We start from the raw sequence: 19,456 nt of genomic DNA on the forward strand, positions 1-19,456 counted from the left end.
AGGTTTTTGGGTGATGTTTCATTCGTGACGATATCCCAAAGTATCCCGTGATATTTTGAAATATTACTTGATACTTCACGTTGAAAGGTGAGTGATTTAAAATCCAAATATGAAAAGAGGGGTTGGTGAAATATCAAAAGCTGTCCTGCTTGCCTTAACTATCACACCACATTGCTCTCTATACCACATTGCTCTTTGATTTTTGCAAATCACCAAAATATGAAGTGATACTTCATAAAGTTGAAGGGGATAATAAAGTTTTGAATGGTGATATTTTGGGAGGTGATATTTCAAGTGATTTATGATATTTGGTTTTTCAAAAACCTTAAGTTTGAATCTCCTTATTGGCACACATCCAAAACATAGCCACACTCCCATAAGCACACAACCATGTATATAAAAGTTGTAATTTTTTTTTTTTTTTTTTTTTTTCTTTTTTTATTTTACATGAAGAAGGCTCTTGGTTGCCATGTTTAGAATATTTGGTACCTCTGGAAGTTAAGGGGTGAATTGTGCTTGGAATGGATTGTGAACAAACTCATTTAAGATTTGATTGAAGGTAAAGGCAACCTTTATTCACAAAGTAGATTTCATATACTTTGATGCCAAATCCTATGGAAGGTCCCAACTTGCACAATGTCTTTAATTTCTAAACAATATCATATGTTATTATCTAGAGCCCACTTAAGTTTTATTATCTTGTAATAAAGATTTCTTAGGAAATTAAAAAAAAAAAAAAAAAATGGGATATGTTTAGTTTAGTTTTAACTAAACAATTATTTTACACAAGATCATTGGTCTTGATATTACAACATAGTAAACATACTTCATCACCAACTTTAAATATATATTATTCTTTTATAAGAATATCAATATTAGTTTTTGGTTGTTCTTAAGTCTTTAGTTGTATCTTTATTACTATGTAAAACTCTTCTATTTTGCTTGCCAAGTCTTTTATTATTTAGATTTTAAAAAATAAAAAATAAAAATAAAAATATCAAATTATACACGATGATCATAAGTGGCAAAAAAAGAAATTCATTCATTAGAAGAATGCATATATATATATATATATATATATATATATATACATATATGCTAAAAATAAGAGAATTATTTTATTGTCTTAGAAATACTTAATAAAGCATTATATATACTTATCTAATACTTAATTTATACATTTTTTTTATCCATTTGAAAAAAAAAAGATTATTTACTATTATTCTTTAATATGCCAAAAAGTATCTTTCAAATTTTTGATACAAACTAAGATCCTCAACTAGATATAATATTATTTAAAAATCAATGATAGCAATAGAGATCTGCAAATAAAAGTTAAGATGTTTCTTAACTTGTAATAGTTTTTCTACAATATAAAAAAATTATAATTTTTGTTAAATAATCCATTGTAATATGTATATATATATATATATATATATATATATTAATATTATCTTTAATTTCTTCATATCTATAGTAGAAAGACTTTAAATTTTTACTTGTAAAATTGATTTACTTGTATTTTTTTCTCTCAACTTCAAAGTTTTTAATAAAAAGATTATACTTTGTTATTGACTTCTTCTATAGCATTTTTATTTTGAGTATAACATTTTTTTTTTTTTTTTTTTTTTCCTTCTCTCTAAGTGATAGAAAAATATTTAAAAAATCCACATTTCAAACCAACGAAGGATAATTTGCAATCTCTGATATTAAATATAATTTTCTACAAAAAATGACAATCTACTCTTTTTATAAAAACATTCAATGTTAGAAACCAAAGATGTTACTTTAAAGATGTCTAATATCCAATCTTTAAAAACATAACAATGTTTCTTAAGAAGTGAGGTAATTTAATCACCTATAAAATAAAACAACCATAACAAATTAGTATTCTAATAAAACTAGGAAGTACATAAATCTAGTAAAAAATCCAAAAGACAATATGTTTATATATTAATAAAGAAAGAAAGAAAGAAAAAAAACAAGAAACAATTATAAGATAGAAAAAACTAAAATGTCTATTATGAAATACAAAGACGCTAAAAAATCTTGAATCAAGATTAGAACTTTTAAAAGGTATTGATAAGAAATTTTTTAGCTTTGATCTTGCATATATATTTTTTTAATTATAAAGAAGGACTCATGGGAGCTTTTTAGAGACTACAAGGCTTGCGGTTCAATTATCAGGTTATAAGTTGCTTTCAACACAACTTCCTAGAAGCAATAGCTATGTGGTGTATCTATAAAAGTGTAATTATTTAACCCAATTTTAGAAAACTTGCTCAAAGCTTCTTCAAAAAGATAATATCTTCATAACATATTTCTTTCAACTTCTATTTATTTATATTTAATTATACTTACTTAAGTAATATAGCCATTTTTTATAGCATGCTTGATAAAATAAGCAAGTATAAATAATTATTTGTGCGAATTTTTGTAAAAACTAAAAATTATATAATTTTAAACTTTTGATTTTTAATATTATTTTTAAAAACTATATTAGATATTTATTAAGTTAACTCAGTATAAAAAATTCTATACAAATTTAGAATTAAATCATTATATAAATAAAAAATTTAAAATTTAATTTTTTAAAGATTAATATCAATATTTTTTTTAAAAATTTAAATATTTTGTTAAATTATTGAAGGAACTAAAAAACATCTAATAAAATAAAAAATTATAATAATAATTATTATGATTATAATTAATAATACGAAATTCCAATAAAAAAACATATTTATCTTTTTGCATATGCACTAAAAAATATTTTATTAGATATTAAACACTAGGTTCAATTCACTAATCAAAATTGCAAGAAAAATTAGAATTCACACTCTACTATTTAATCTTCATGCAAAAAGATCCAATTAGCAACCAAGCTACAATATAAATCGTATTTTCTAAAAAAAATAAATTCTCATCAAATAATGTTGCATTGTTGAAATAGTCACAATATAGTGCATAAGATTGTAGCAACATCATCATTAATTATAAGATCTTTATTCTAACTTCATCGCTCTTAGTAGTATCATGAATCACAAGCTTTATAGATTTCACTTCCTTGTAGAACCTTATAGATTATAGTTCCATATGTTGCACTTGAAATAAAATGTGGATTGGAAGAGAAAATATATGGTTATAAGAATGTCAATAAAGGTTTTGATTAAGGATAAGAATCCTTAACTCTAAATCTTAAATCTAAATTTTTCTTTTTTTTTATATTGAAACTACTATTATTCTAACTTGATTAGATTTAATCTTGTATTTATTGTTTGATTTAAATATAGCCAATAAAAATATATTTAGATTTATTAATTAATTTATTAGGAATTATCATATATTAATAGTAGGTATATATTTTAAATGGTTAAATTTAAACATCTATATTAATGTATATCTTATATAATCAAATTATAGATAATACATCAATATTTAGAAAAAAAATTATACAAATTTTTGTTGCTATTCTTGATTATTTTTAAAATTACAACATATTTTGAGATTATTAGATATTATAATTTTAAAAAGAAAAAAAATATAAGAATAATAAAACATCATGATATTGAAGTATGATTCATAAGAATCAATACCATGATACCAATACATTATTTTATATATATCTTATGAATTACCATTAATTATATTAAATAATAAAAATAATAAAAATTAACTATTGCACTTAGCCTACAAATATTTGGCCATACTAGCTATCTAAGTGTAGATTATGCTAATATTAGTACTTATCATTACTACAAGATTAATTAGTCTATTCAACAACTTTTCATATTGATAGTGAATTATACACTAAATTTAATTTTTTAGTTTTACTTTCTAAGATTTATTACTATCATCATCTTTAGGATCTATTGCTTTGCATCAATTATTGCTAAAGTTGAAAAACAAAGCCAAAGTATCAAAATTGATGTTTTTGCGATTATTTTTGTCCACAAAGTTCATAGAAATAGATCCACTCTTAGTGTGAAAACTACTACCTTCACTAAATTAACTAGAGTCTATATTTGCTAGTAAAGACATTGAGTTCAAATAGTCTAATTTTTTAGCTTTCTACTTAGAATCTTTGGAATAATAAATTTGTATCAATAACCTTTTTTTACATATAATCTTATCCTACTTTGCCATGTATTTTAGCATAGTAGTGAAGAGTTTGTTATTTGCTTGGTGAAAGCAACCTTTAAACTTTTGTTACACCTATCATAGTAGCTCAAATAAGCTCACATATATGGCCTTCTCTCCCTCCTTATTATTGTATGGTCCAAATTCACATTGTTTTGTCTTCTCTCTCTCTCATCCAATGTGTATTACTCGATTACAATCTTTTCCAATCAAATTTGCTACATTCCAATTATGATTTAGTTTTTTTATCCAATACAATATAATTGATTTCTACAAACTTCTTTATACTCTCAAAATAATTTAAATCTCACTAAAACTCATGTATAGTATATAGAGGATGTATATATTGATATTATTATCATAAAGGTAGTATTTTTATTATTATAGTTGTCTTTATATTTACAAAACTTTTATTGAAATTATTTGAAATTACATAATTAGAATTTGATCATTATGCAATAATATCTCAATTAAATTGTAAATTATAAATTATAATTTGTTTTGTTTTGTTTTATTTTTTTATCTTATTTTTTTCTTTTAGTATTTTAAATCATAGAATTTTCTAAGTTATTTACTGATTCTAACAAGCTTGATAGAACGAGTAATTGTATCACCTAGAAAATCCATGTGAAGACCTCATTCATGTATAATAAGGTCTAGGATGAACAAGCTTTTGAATCAACATTGATTGTCATTGTTAATGTTGAGGTTGACGGTCTTTCTATTGAAGAGGTAAAATTTCATGTACAGTTGATTGTCCTTGACATAAAGAAGAAGACAGTCAAAGCCATCATCATCCTTATAGCTATAATATGCAATAAGTTCTTGACTACTATTAAAGCCTATCTTATAAATCTAGATAGGTGTGTGATCCATTTTAAGCAATGTTATAGTAGTGACTTATTTTTGTAAAAATTATTACTCAAATAATAACTCCAAAATATTAAAATAGTTCAAGGAACTTCCATAGACAACTACCTCAAACAGATTGAAGATTTCATTAATAAGCTTGCTAGTATCTATATTAAAATGGATTCTATAAAAGTTATTTATATAATTTTGCATAAATTGTCTAGTAACTAGGAAACTTTTATCACATAGTTTAATATTGATTTTTTATGATTCTTTAGTTGATATATATCACATTGATTGAATGTATAAAATCAAAAGAATGATAGAAGAAATATTGCGATGAAGGAGTCACTGACAAGCCATATATACAGCCAAATTCTACAACTCTATAATATCTAGTTATAAAGGTCATAGTCATTAAGGTCAAGTAACTAAGGAAGCCATATATAGAGTCAAATTTGTCAATTGGAAAATATATACTTAAGGTTATGGTTATTAAAGAAATAAGGAAAGAACTTATAGTAGCTATAATAGCTATTGCAACATAGACCATGGTCGTGTTTAAATGAGTCCATATTATTATTGCAACAAGCTTTGATATTAGGAAGCTTAATATGAATTGAAATATCTTAATAAAAAAATTGCCATCTTTTAAGATTATGTTATTGCCATATATTGTTCTAAAGAACACCTTCATGTTCAAATCCATCTTACTAAAATGTATGATCCTTCACAATTCTATGCAAGTCACTATAAGAAAAACTACTACATACCAAAAAAAATATTTTGGAATTAATGTCACTAAGTATTGCACTTTATATTAGTTCATGGATTTTGTTGTATCCAATCATGTTAATAGAGCAAGATTTATTAGACAATTTTAAACCAAATATTTTTTTCTATTATTAATATTATTATTACAAATAAGATTGTATTTTTTTATTTTTAATAATAAAGCCTTATTTAATATTTTATAGGTATTTGATCTCTACTATAATCTCATGTTTATAAAAAATTAAGAAATATTGGATACTCTACTATCTTCACATAAAAATCATGCACCATCTATAATACTAAAATCCTAATTGTAGTATCTTTTGCATTGTTTGTGACCAACACAATAACTTATATAAACTATATGATACTTAATTGGATCCTACAGTAAATATTTGATCATTCTAGAATAATTATAGAATATTTTATACCAAATTAATGTATCTTACTATTAGTCAAGCTACTAAAATCAATGATATTTACTATACTACCATTGATATATATAACTTATAGTATAAAAAGCTCAATCATCTCAATAACCAAATAACATATCAAATGATTGTATGGCAAAAGTTTATTTGACTATTTGTATTATCTTTTATCAAGAAAAATTCTATATCTTGCATTTTAGGTAAGAATTGCCAAAAAAGAACTCTAAAATAAATAGATCTATTATCTTGCATCCAATAGAACTTTTCCATAGTGACTTATGTGGTCTCTTATAGTCTATTGCAAATATATATATATATATATATATATATTCTTAGTTTCATAGAAAACTACACTAGATTAATATGGATATGTTTTCTTGTAGTAAAGAATAAGACATTTCAACACTTGAAATCTTTTAAATTTCAAAGGTCAAAAAAAAAAAAAAATAGACAATAGATTTCATGCCTTTGCACAAATAAAGAAGGAAAATTTCTTACAACTAAATTTTCTTAACTCTATGGTTTGTATGGAATTTAATGTCCATTCATGGCTTTGTCAACCCTATACCAAAATGGCCTTGTAAAGAGAAAGAAAAAAACATTTCTAGAAGCAATGCATAGCATCTTCTTTGTTGAAAAATTTCCATCATTTCTTTAGACTAAAATTGCATGAATTGTTGATTACTTGCTTAATAGATGTCCCATTGAGGCTGTTATTAATAAGACATGATTTGAGATGTTATATAGGTATTAACCTAACATTTCATACTTGTATTATATATATTACATATTATTACATATTACATACAGTGACAAACAAAACCGAGTACAAAGTTTGAACACTCATAGTTCATTGATCCTTCCAACTGACACATAAGTCAATTGATAGAATTACTTTTTTATTATCAGTATTCATCCAGTCCTCTATATGGATGAAAAATCTCATTATCATTTGAGGTAGGGTTTATGAGAAAAGTGTTGTAGAAGCACACAGACGTGCATACTCAGTTTTGGTTGCTTCTTCTTGCTGAATTTCGAAATTTCAATGTACACTCCTTGTTGCAAGATTTGAGGGCATTTTTTGTTTGTTGTGTTGCTCTTGTTGTGTACTATCTATAGTGAAAGTTGATTTGTCAATTGTATCTCTATGCCTCGGTTGTGTGAATCATTGAAGCACCAAGCATTGGTGTAGCTTAGGAGTGGTGTTTCTACAAGAAAAGTTGCAGACTCACTTGGAATGAGTCAGTCTTCAGTAGCTCATCTGAGGAGGGAGATTAGTGGTGAAATAGAAAAGCAAAGAGGAGGACGTCCAAAGGTTTTAGGAGAGCAAGAGAAGCGACTTGGTGTGCACCTTGTCATTGCTGGTTGTCTCAAAACGGCAAGTGCAGCTGCAAAATAACTTTGAGAAAAAACAGGTAAACACTTCTCAGACATCACCTTGAGGCGTGGCTTGAGAGAAGCTCGTTTGGGTGCTTGTGTGCAACAAAAGAAGCCTCTACTTGCCAAAAGACATGTTCTTGCAAGTTTGAGTTTTGCTCATAAATACAAAAATTGGACCGTTGATGATTGGAGACGGGTTATTTTCAGTGATGAGACAAAGATTAACCTAATCAACCTAGATGGTAGGTCTTGGTGTTGGTTGAGAGAAGGAGAACGACCTGGACCTAAACATGTTAGTCAAACTGTCAAACATGGTGGTGGTTCAATTATGATTTGGGGTTGTATGACTGCTTTTGGGCCGGGTGCTTGGTATCAAATTGAAGGTAGAATGGAGCAACACTTGTACAAAAAAATTTTAGAAACCTACTTGCAAAGTACCACACAGAATTACAACTTAGATCCTACTAAGGTAGTTTTTCAACATGATAATGATCCCAAACATACGGCAAAAAGTGTTCAGTTTTGGCTCTCTTCATAGCCATTTCAGCTCCTTCGATGGCCAGCTCAATCTCCAGATTTGAATCCAATGGAATATTTTTGGGCCCTTCTCAAACAACGTTTAAGCCAAGTCACTCCAAGGCCAAGAGGTGTTCAAGAATTGTGGGAGAATGTTTGTAGTATTTACCCTAGTTTTAATGCAAAAGATTGTGAGAAACTATACAAAAGTATGCCAAGAAGGATTTCAGCTGTTTTGGAAGCAAAAGGTTATTGGACAAAATATTGAAGTTTGAAGATTTTCTTTGAACAATACTGAGTACAAGACATAGTTGTTGATTTGACTTTGTAGAAGGATGTTTAATTATCAATTTGATGTGCAACTTTGTACATGTGTACAAGACTGTGTGTATTATTCCATGTAACTTTCAGATTTATAAAGCAATCATTGAAATTTCTGTAATTGCTCTTGAAAGTTGGCACTTCAGATTTTGTACTCGATTTTGTTTGTCACTGTATATTCATGTATTACAAGAATTTTGACACAAGCTACATACTAAAGCAATGAAATAAGTATATGTTGGCTACGGTTTTGCCATTGAGGGATATTATTGCTATAATCCAACCCAATACCAAGTCCAATACAAAGTCCTTATTAATCTAAATGTGATTTTCTTTAAAGACTATTCAAATAATATCTCTTCATTTCTACCTTCCACTAATTTCTTTGATAATTTGCTACTTCTTACAAAAATATTTGAACAAGTTCAAGAATCAAAGTGTGAAGTAGCTCCAAATATTCATAAAAAATTAGCTCAAGATGTAACTCAAACTCAATTGGACTAAGTCAATGTGGATGGACCAAAACAAGCAAAGTTGTATCTACTATTACACCCATTTCTTGTACTCAACCAATAGTTGAAGTTCAGCCAACACAACATTCTATCTGGAGTACAAGAGCACTTAGTCAAATCATTCCACATCTTGAGACTTATTGCTTCTGTTCAGCATTGTCACAGCGCAAATGTTTCTACACACGAGGCTCTTAGGTGTACAAGGGAGCTTGAAGCTACAGCACACGCCCATGTGAGCTGCATTTGAAAGCGAGGTTGTTAAACCCAAAAACTGGAACAGAATTTGGACTTCGTGGAAGAAGAGGCAACCTTTGGTGAAGATTCAGAGGCATCAATTGATGAAACGAGCTTTCAAGTTCCACACGAGCCCGAAAGGAAGAATCTTACTTTGACAAGGAGCAGGTATAGGGTACGGCAGCTACTTCGCAATCGAGCTTGATAAGAACGGCCACTTGGGATCGAAGGCCTTGGTTGAAAACTAACTAGGGCAATTTCTAGAGTCCCTAATGATCTGAAGCTACAATTAATACCCTGGAGAAGATTCAAACTATGATCAAAGGTAGATAACCGAGAGGTAGGCTCGCAGATGGCCTTGCTTCTTGACGTGGATGTCGGCGGTGAGCCCCAACGGTCCTACGAATGACATGGTCTGCAAAGAAGTTATAAGTGGAACCCGAGTCCCTATGTTATAAACGACAAATGATTACATTGAAGATCGAAGTACGTAGAGTAGTTAATTGAAGAGGAGTACCAACCGGATCAAGGCAGTTTTACCCAAAGTCATTTTCTCCTTCATTACTTACCTGCTACGACAGCTCCGAGATGGAATTATCGAGCCTTCAGCATCAATTTCATGCAGAACATCGTGCATCTTGAGCTGCCCTCCGAGTGTAAGGAGATCTATCTTAAAATAGATGCTGTTGTACCGAAATCCTCTCACGCATTCAGCAATGTCACAGCCCTGACATTGGAAGCTTCCTGAACCGTAAACTAGATAGATATATTCGAATTTTTCTACATACCCGTCGGTGACCATCAGTGACCGTCGATGCAAGTGGTTGCGAGATGAATAAATCATTTCAGTTCGTATATTAATTAAAGTCTGAAACACTCGTATAAAATTGGGTTCGGATGGATGAGACAGCTCCTATGCTATTCAAATGCGGATCGAGAAGTCCATTAGACAGCAGAAGGGGCTGGTCATGCAGATCGTGTCTAATCTACAAGGACGCAGCATCCTAACAAGAACTTCGAGTGGTTTTTCTTCGAAACAGCAAAAAGCAATCGTCAGATGTTCGAGAAAAAAATTCACGCTTAAAATAACTACCGCCGGTACCAAGTGTTACTTTAAAATTCAATCCTGGTGTAGCTGAGGTTTTCGAAGCCGGCACTGATAGGGACCCAAAAGTCACCAGATCCATAAGTACCCCACCGCATATATCAAAGAGTGAATTGCGCTTAATAATATTTTGCCATGCTGGACATCGCTTCCACCACAAACGGCCTATTCTGCATCATCTACAGTCTCGCTTGCCGTTGATAAATCTTAAAGATTTGATAGTGATGTAAGACAAAGCTCGTGTCCTGCGAGTTACAGATGCGTGATGAATTATTTAAGTTGTGGGACCATCTACTACAACTTAAGTACACTTATCAACAGTAAACTATCTTAAGTGCGGAAAATGCTGGTACATAGAATAGTAGGATCCAACATTACATTGATTGACCAATAACTTAGATTGACAGCGGCATCTCACAAAAAAAATCAAGGATAAAAACATACGCAGGGCTTGACTTCGCTTCTTCCTCTCGTCTTCATTTTGACATGCTCATCGAGTTACTATTTTCTCTAATGCACAAACTTTGCACTTTGACATGCTCCGCGTCTAGATGCCACTTACTTAGGATCTTCACATAATAAAAGCCTTAAATCAATTCCAAGAGACTAAAACACCAACTGCATATTTCAAGAACGTTAAGCAACAGAACCAGAACCAGAAACAGACACAAAAATTGGAATGTAGATTAAATACGAACTTCTTGCAAGTACATACCAAAACTTTAAAACGATTCGAATTTAGATTAGACGCTCAGTTAGTTCATTTCTATATCTATGGATCAAAGTATGGTCGAAATGTAAAGAGCCATGTCTTCAAAACAAATATCAGATACAAATCTCCTTACTGCAGTGGGCAATGAAGCACCACTTCGGTAGTTGGTACAAAGAGCAACTTAACGATCTTTTGGCTTCTTGTTTGGAGGAGGACCCATGCTCCCAACCTCGGGCTTGCGCTTGATGCCCAGGAAGTGTGCCACCTATAGTGCATACGGAAAAGTCAGGCAGTTATTCTGATCTAAAAGCACCCTTCCTGTAGCCCGTAAAACTTTTTTATAACTATGATGCAAAATGAGGGGTTTTTCCTGTACAATTACTATCATCAAATAATCGATACACTACAAGTGGGAAATAAACAAAGCCAAAAATCAATACCTAAAATCCAAAAACTTGAATATCAAATGCTTCTTAGCAAATACCAAAATCCGAATACATCATGTACCTTCTTATCGCCCAACATAGGTGTTAGACTGCCAATGTTTTTGTTGTCTCCAAGCATTGGAGTAAGACTACCAACAGGTTCTTTCTCTACAGTGGCAAACCCGCTTCTTGGATCGCTTGTTTGCCCAGGTTTGATGTGACCACTAATGACGAGGTAAGGAGCATGCAGTTTCGCCTGAGCTTCACGAATCTTCTCCATAGCCATGAGAGGCGTATCTCCCGCATTCATCTGTTTAAGTTTCAGCTCCTCCTGGTATTGTTTCTGCCTCTTCTCTTGCTTCATCTTTCCAGGTCCTTTGCCGTGGAACTTATGAGAGAGCTTTCGGAAAGCTTCCTTGGGTGTCATCTATTTTCAAGCATATATGTCAACCAAACTTCTCGTCAGCATCACATAGACTTAAACCATCTACATAAGACTTAAAAGTGCATTGAAAAATGATAACTTAATTTATCGAAATTCCACGTCATAGAAGTTATTTCACGCATTCCGTCTGCAGTTTTAATAGAAAAGGATTCAATACAAATAGCAAAAAGCACCGCAAATTAAATATGTGAGCAAAGACACTTAAGAACGTGAACACGGTATCTTCACGACATCCAAAAACAGTTGGATAATTTTCTAGCACTGAAAGAAGTGAAAAGAATTAACATACCGTTCGACCAAATTCATCGACGCGATCCAGAAGAATGTCTCGTTGACCAACAACGTTATTCGACTCGTCCACGATCCCAATCAGTTTACTCTTTTTCTTATCCATATTTCGACCGCCCCAATCAACGGTTTCCTTCAATGACCCTCTTTCTTTCAGTAACTGAAGAACACCAGCCAAACCCTTCCCTACAGCCACTTCTTTCACTTCATCTACAGATTCTTCTTCCATCTCTGGAATGTCCTTTACATTCATCATTTCTTCATCACCAACCTCTGTCCAACCCCCTTTCGAACTTGGGGGTGCTTCATCATTAAGAGGATCGACTTCTCCTTCTTCCTTCTCCTCCTCCTCTTCCTCATGGAAGACATCTTTGGGTCCAGATCTTCTAATAAGTGCTGCATCATGTAAATTTCCACTTCAGCACTGCTGTGAAACATGTTCTATAACCTTCATAGGATATAAACACTAACGCGATCAAGGCTTCTAGATTGAAATTTCGTGTATAATAAATATAATCAGATAAACGACCAAGATACAGTAAATCAATTAACTTGGTAAAACATCGACCATGACAAGAACATAAATAATATAGATGTAAAATGAGCCTGTTCAACAACCGATTCCATATGATATCCAGTGAACGAAGTGGGCTGATCTATAAACCAATAAAGAGTTTATACTTCAGCATATGATGTGAAACCAGCCTCACCTTCATCTAACTGTAGACTGCGACAGAATTCACCAGTATCACTAAAAATAAGCTTCCCTTCCTCACCGTCGCCATCTCCTTGACTTTGGGACAACTCTTGTTTTGCAGCTGTAGACAACCAGGTACTGGTTTTAGCACAGTGGAACTCATTTCAATCATTCTCGACATAAATTGATTTCAATCCATGTATCCGGGGCACAATGTTCTCAGAAGAGCATAAAACACACTAGTATTGCCTTAGAAACACGCTTCAACAATATTACGCATATCAAACTTGTCGGCTTCGCTTCCTGCTGACTGCAATGTCTCGAAGCCGCAGATATTGGTAACAATACAACACACTGAGTGCAGAATGTCAATACCTGCTAAACGTGCAGCAACAGCTTGCGGACCAGAGGCATTTTCAGCCATTTTCTTCAAAGCAGCTTGTCGTGCCCTGTCTAATGACCTTTGCAAAACTTCATCTTCTTCCGCGCCAATAACAATTTCCTCCTCAGTGTCATCAACGTCCATGGCTTTGGCTTCACTTTCTTCCTTTAATATTCTAGAGGCATCAGCTGCCTTAGCAACAGCATTCTCATAACGCTCTCTTCGAGCGTCAGCTGCTGCCTTCATTTCATCTTGCATTATTGCCCGTCGTGATATTCTATCCCGCGACCCTAAATCTGTAGTTCCTAAACCCTCAGCCACTGCCTCAGCTTCAAGCGCATCCAAGTCCAGTTTCTCTTTCTTACGAAGCTTCTTCTTTTTCTTCGGTTTCTTAAATGTTGTCATCTCATCAGGAGTGAGATATTCAGATGCTATGGTAGAGTTAGTGGTGAGAAGAGACTCTGCAAGGCGATCCCCCATACCATGCTGTAGCCTTCTGCGAACCTGAAAACATGAAAGGCAAATGGAATTTAGCACGTCGCACAAATAACTAAACTGCCACCCGCATAGGAGGAATTAAAATTCAGCGCAAACAACACACGTCTCGGATAAACGCTTAGTTAAATTTTCGAAATCAAATACTTACGCAGCATTGTCCAACAAAAAAGTGCTTCTACAAAGCTCTACATAAAGGTTCTAAAGAAAAGAACAGAACAGAACAGAACAAAAGAAACATAAATAATAATAAAAAAATAATAATAATAATAATAATAAAAAGGAGGAGAGAAAACCGGAACGGAACTTATACGAAGCGTCAGAAATTTAGCTAACATTTTACGAAATGCTCAACACGCCTTTGAGTGTAAAGTACGTACCTCCTCTAGTTTCCGTTGGACATTTTCATCAACTCCCCCTAATTCATCCAAGGTTACACCCTGATGCGATCCGGCTAAAGATTTAGCTTCACGAAAATTAAAAATATCATCCAGTAACAAACATTAACATACAACAGTGTGGCTGTCAAGTCCACTAATATTCAAAAGTCCATTGATTATTGAAGTGCTTCGGAAGAGAAAAAATTCTGCGAGATCTACTGTTCAAGACAAACAAAGGAATAACTAGCAGTCAGTATCCTTCAAAAGAACAAGCTATTGGCTTCCACTGTTAATGACCTCAAACTCACCTCTTCTTGAATAGCATCATCATACTTTGAGAGTATTGTTTTGTTGCCCGTCATATCGTTATTAAACCTGCAGCGCAAACAAAGTAAGAATAAACAACCATTGACAAAGAAAATACAATCAAGGATGGAAATTTCTTTTCATCAGGTTTTTCCTCGGCAAGCAGCTTACGCAACCAAGCTGTGCAATCATTGACACAATAAGCCCAAGGTTTTGGTACTGAAGGATAAGAAAGAGTAAGAAAATTACTTGTCTTCATATTTTCCTGCAACCTTCTTGGCAGCCTTGTAGGCCTCTTCTCGAGCCGTCTGTTGAGCCAATTCCATATTCTCCAACTCATCCGTCTCTGCAGTAACAACCCCAAAAGCAGATGAAAATTTGAAAAATGATGCCGCATCGAGAAAGATCTAACACAATCTTTGAAGTATTTCACTCAAGAAGTATTGAATTACATAGAACAGAACCTTTGCGTTGAAGTATTTACTCACCATCATTGACATCACCATCTGCTAGGATACTTGAGTCTTTCAGTGTGAGTACTATCGCTTCACCTTCCATCACTTTGTCTAGTCCATGTCGAACTTTCAATCCAGCTAAATCCTCTGCGAGCACAACATAAACGTCAAAAACCAGAAAAAAATGAGGGTAAGCCTTGACATGTAATAACAAGCAAACAAAAAGTCTAGTCTACTGCATTAAACCAACTCTGACCAGATTCAGGTCGCCCAAATTCCTAGCCACAATCTGACGATCCAAGAAATTATTCCAATGTTTTTATTGTCTCACATGGGTCTACAAAGGCGTATTGAACATTCTTAAGAGGTGTATCGCAACAGCCACTTGTTTCAATTCTAAAATCAATTATTTGGTCTTTGACACATAACCTGATCAGTGCTGCACGAAAACACTGTGGACAATATATGTGGATGAATGACGGGGATAGAAAATTAATAACCAGAACAATTTTACCACAGTTGATTATAAGCTACTAGACTTGCTTTTAAGTTAATAAATAGCATCACAGTTAAATGAAAAGTGGATAATGGTGTAACCCTTGGTGAATACTGTGGTCCATAGTTTACGCGGTTTTCTTGATGTAGTCTCAATAAATTCGATTTCAGCGAATCATTTCATTCCATTTAGTCCCCGAACAGGTCCTTTTCAATTGATTAGCAAATGCATGATCTCATCTCTACATCAGTGATAGTGTTTAGGTTGACTTACTAGCAGTATACTTGCTCGATTGCCCGGACTCGTCCTCACTGTCCTCGTCTTCATTTTCCTGCACATGGAATGTCAAGCCTGTCAATAGAACTTCAGAAACATCCCATGTCGCTCTTAGAAGGATCAGAAACAACATCGAAGTGCACCTTTCAATAATGAACATGCACTATATGCGTGCATACAACAGCAGGGGTAATGGATGGGACCCACCTGTTCTTCCAAAGCTTTGGCCATACGTGCAGCTTTCTCCCTCTCTTCAGCCTTCTTCTTCTCATCTAACTGCCTGCTCTTATTCACCCAAGATGCAATGTCATCTATATCTTCTACCACTTCCGGCTTCACCGAGGCCCGGATACCGCGTTTAGGTCTTCGATCAAAATTGGCTTTTCTCTTCTCCTCCCGCATTCTGCTTAAGTACACAGTGCCCAACGGGAACGATGAATACCCCAACACTATCCCAAACGGTAATTCAAAAATGAAAATTTATTTGTCTTAAAAGCAATCTCGCACCAACGCGCCGTGACAATATTGATTTACTAGATAATTTTGTGATTCAAACGAATGAAAGGAAGCAGTAGCATTCCGTCTCTTAAAGAAATCCATCTAACTATAAGATAGCAAGACAACAGCATCACCTTGCAAGTCGATCCGCCAATTCAGAGCTTGAGACATGTGGCTGATCAGAGTCTCTAGCACGCTCTCTCTCTGGCCCTGCATTGTCGAGTTCCATGCCCCTAGTCCGCTGGTCGCGCTCCTGATCATGTTCATGTTCTACTTCTCTTTCATTCTCGTGGTCTTTGTGTCTAATTCGTTGTCTTTCCTTCTCCTTCTCCCTCTCTCGCTCTCGTTCTCTGTCTCTTTCTCTCTCCTCCCTATCCCTGTCACGTTCTCTTTCTCTTTCTCGTTCCTTTTCCCTCTCTCGTTCTCTTTCCCTTTCTCTTTCCTTTTCCCTTTCCCGCTCCTTCTCTTTCTCCCTTTCTCTTTCCTTCTCCCTCTCCCTCTCCTTGGCCTTCTCCTTCTCCCTCTCTTTTTCACGCTCCCGCTTCTCCTTCTCTCCATCTTTGGTTTTATCCCTGTCACTGTGCTTCTCTTTCACCTTTTCATCCTTTTCTCTAGTCTTCTCTCTAGCTCCATGATTCTCCCTTTCCCGGTCCTTGTCCTTGTCTTCATCTTTGCTCTTGCCCTTCTCGCTGTGCTTCTCTTTAACTTTCTCATCTTTTTCTCTTTTCTCCCTCGCTCCATACCTCTCTCTTTCTTTGTCATCTTCTTTGTGTTTATCCCTCTCGCTGTGCTTCTCTTTCATCTTCTCGTCCTTCTCTTTAATTTTCTCTCTCGTCCCATGTTTTTCCCTTTCCTTATCCTTCTCACGGTCGCCCTCCTTGGGCTTCGACTTATCCATCTCGCGATCGGTATCCCTCGACTTCTCTTTCTTCGCATCAGCTTCATGCGGGGACTTCTCGCGATGTTTTTCCCTAGCTGTATCATGATCCTTCTCTCTACCGTGACTCGATTTATCATGGTGTCTTTCTTTGTCTTTCACAGTCTCATGTTCCTTGTCATGACCGTGTCCAGACCTCTCACGATGTCTCTCCTTGTCCTTGTCTCTCTCCCTCTCCTTTTCCCTGTCTCGACCCTTCTCCTTCTCCCTCTCCTTCTCCTTAGCACGCTCCCGCTCCTTCTCCTTGGCTCGGTCTTTCTCTTTTTCCTTCTCCCTGTCTCTATCCTTATCCCTATCCCTATCCTTCTCTCGGTGCTCTTTGCTTCTCTCCTTATCCTTTTCCTTCTCCCTGCTCCTGTCTTTCTCCCGCTCACTCCTCTTACTGCTCTCCTTCTCCTTCTCCTTCTCGAACAGTTCCTGATCCGACCTATCCACGTCCATCACCTCGCTCCGAACCATGGTGTTGGAGCTTCCTTCGACGAAAATCTTCTAATCTCGCTTCAATTCAATAAATTCCGCAAATAAACGGAGCAAATTCACACACCATTCCCACCGAAAAGCCTACCACAGCTCCAAAAAATAAAAAGATTCAGGACGAAACATCCAATTCTACTCTTAATCAGACGCAAACCTATCACATCACCCGCCGCTTACGCCAATGTCACGTTCCAGAATTTTACAAACCCTAGCATACCACCAACCAACTCCACTACCTGAAAAACCAATCACATAACAGCAATAAAACACACCATGCCACAATACTCGCAAAACACCTCCAATCCGACCGCAACAAAAACCTAACTACTTTCATCCGCAACCACACCATCATCATCAAATCCACCCTGCCCCGCTCGAATCCAAACACTCCAACAAACACTAATTAAAACACCACTATCTCAACGCAATCCTTCTGGTAGAAACAAAACCCTAATTGCAGACAGTGCAGTCACCGGCAATAGAAGAGACTCACGAAGATGAAGAGAGAAGCGGCGGAGCCATGATGACTCCACGCAGCAACACTCGCGGCGCCAACAGTAACTGCAAGCCTGCGTTCAAGTGGCGACAATGGGATACTGGGGCGACGACAACACGATCGTATGCTGAAGAGGCTGTGATGGAGCTGGTTGCATAAGCTTTGGCCTGGCCAAGCCCACCGAGGAACTTGAGAGCAAAGGACGAGGAAGGCTCCGCTTGGCGCTTTTTGAAAGCCCTCCCCAAGAAGGAAGGAAGTCCTTAAATTAATTGACCTTAATTGACCTTAATTGTCCACAAATGCATCCACGTTTCTATTTTTTTGTTCTTATTATTTAAAGTTGTAGATATGTGGTTGTTAATTTGTTATTTGAATTGTCTTGTGGGTTTGAATTTTATAAGATTGTTTGACATGTTCCTGGTATCGACAATTTTTCTGGTGACGTGTACCTTTTGTGATTGTTTAACTTTTTAAATTTGAATAAAATAAGTTTGTAATTTTGATACTTTTGTTTTTTATTTTGAGGTAGGGTTATAATTGGTGGGGTTGAATTTGTTGAAGTTTATAATGTTATAGCATGTTAAATAAATTTTAATTTATTTCATTTCATAAATCATATTTTGTTTATAATAAAGAATACATGATGTGAAGTTAAATCATAATCCATTGTGGGTTGAATTTTCATGTCAGTAGCTACTTTGAAAATTTAATAGATATTTGATAAAAGATTATGTACTTGGTATAAAGTGGTATGTGTGTAGTCTCTAACTATGGTTATGCTAAATTATAAATATTATTACTATGTTATTAATGCTAAGTAGAAAAATAATGAAAAAGGTTGTTTATGTTTATTTAAAACTAACCAATGATTAAATAGACTTATTAATGTCAAAAATGTTAAAAAATACTTATACTAGTTGCATATGATAGACACATTATTGAAGGTGCAGAAATATGAAGATATATTGCTATTTAGTAAAATACATATTTATTCTTTTCATAAAAATACATATAATTACTATTCATAAATTAATACTATTCTTATTGCAATTTTTTTTCTATATGTTGTTATGATCTTGATATGTCATTATGTTATGTAGTTACATATTTTTATTTCTTGATTTTACTTTTTAATACACAAAGTAATTCAAAAATCAACATCAACTTAAAATATTTAAAAATACCAATCTAACTACGTATTTTAAAAATATATATATTTTTTAATTATTTATTTTATATAATATATTTAATATGGATTTTTTTGAAGTAAAAAGTTTTAAAATATTAATATAAAATTGACGTTGTATAAAAAAGAATGTTAAATTAGTCCCACTAGTTGTTAAATTGATCCACCTATCATCAAAATCATCAAAAAATAGATCATTATTGGATTATAATAATATGCATATAAATTATAAATAAAAAATAA

At 33.7% G+C, this 19,456-nt stretch overlaps 1 protein-coding gene across 2 annotated transcripts; it reads right to left on the bottom strand.

The window, feature by feature from the left end:
* Positions 1 to 9,981: 9,981 nt before the first annotated feature.
* On the bottom strand, positions 9,982 to 18,166 carry LOC112292381 (SART-1 family protein DOT2). Of its 2 annotated transcripts, XM_024540786.3 has the most exons (15): positions 18,025 to 18,166; positions 16,252 to 17,615; positions 15,827 to 16,022; positions 15,617 to 15,674; positions 14,881 to 14,994; positions 14,642 to 14,738; positions 14,395 to 14,461; positions 14,087 to 14,146; positions 13,205 to 13,715; positions 12,843 to 12,950; positions 12,134 to 12,528; positions 11,482 to 11,826; positions 11,161 to 11,239; positions 10,707 to 10,831; positions 9,982 to 10,507 (listed from the first exon to the last, which is right to left on the bottom strand). In XM_024540786.3, the coding sequence occupies exons 2-14, from the start codon at positions 17,511 to 17,513 to the stop codon at positions 10,821 to 10,823; spliced, it is 3,303 nt and encodes a 1,100-aa protein (XP_024396554.1). In that variant the 5' UTR covers positions 17,514 to 17,615; positions 18,025 to 18,166; the 3' UTR covers positions 9,982 to 10,507; positions 10,707 to 10,820. The 2 variants fall into 2 exon arrangements, with proteins under 2 accessions (XP_024396554.1, XP_024396556.1); XM_024540788.2 differs by lacking the exons at positions 9,982 to 10,507; positions 10,707 to 10,831 and having other exon boundaries at positions 10,927 to 11,239.
* Between the last annotated feature and the right edge of the window lie 1,290 nt (positions 18,167 to 19,456).

This window comes from Physcomitrium patens, chromosome 15, assembly GCF_059467195.1.
Source record: "Physcomitrium patens ecotype Gransden chromosome 15, ASM5946719v1, whole genome shotgun sequence".
NCBI classification, from domain to species: Eukaryota; Viridiplantae; Streptophyta; class Bryopsida; order Funariales; family Funariaceae; genus Physcomitrium; species Physcomitrium patens.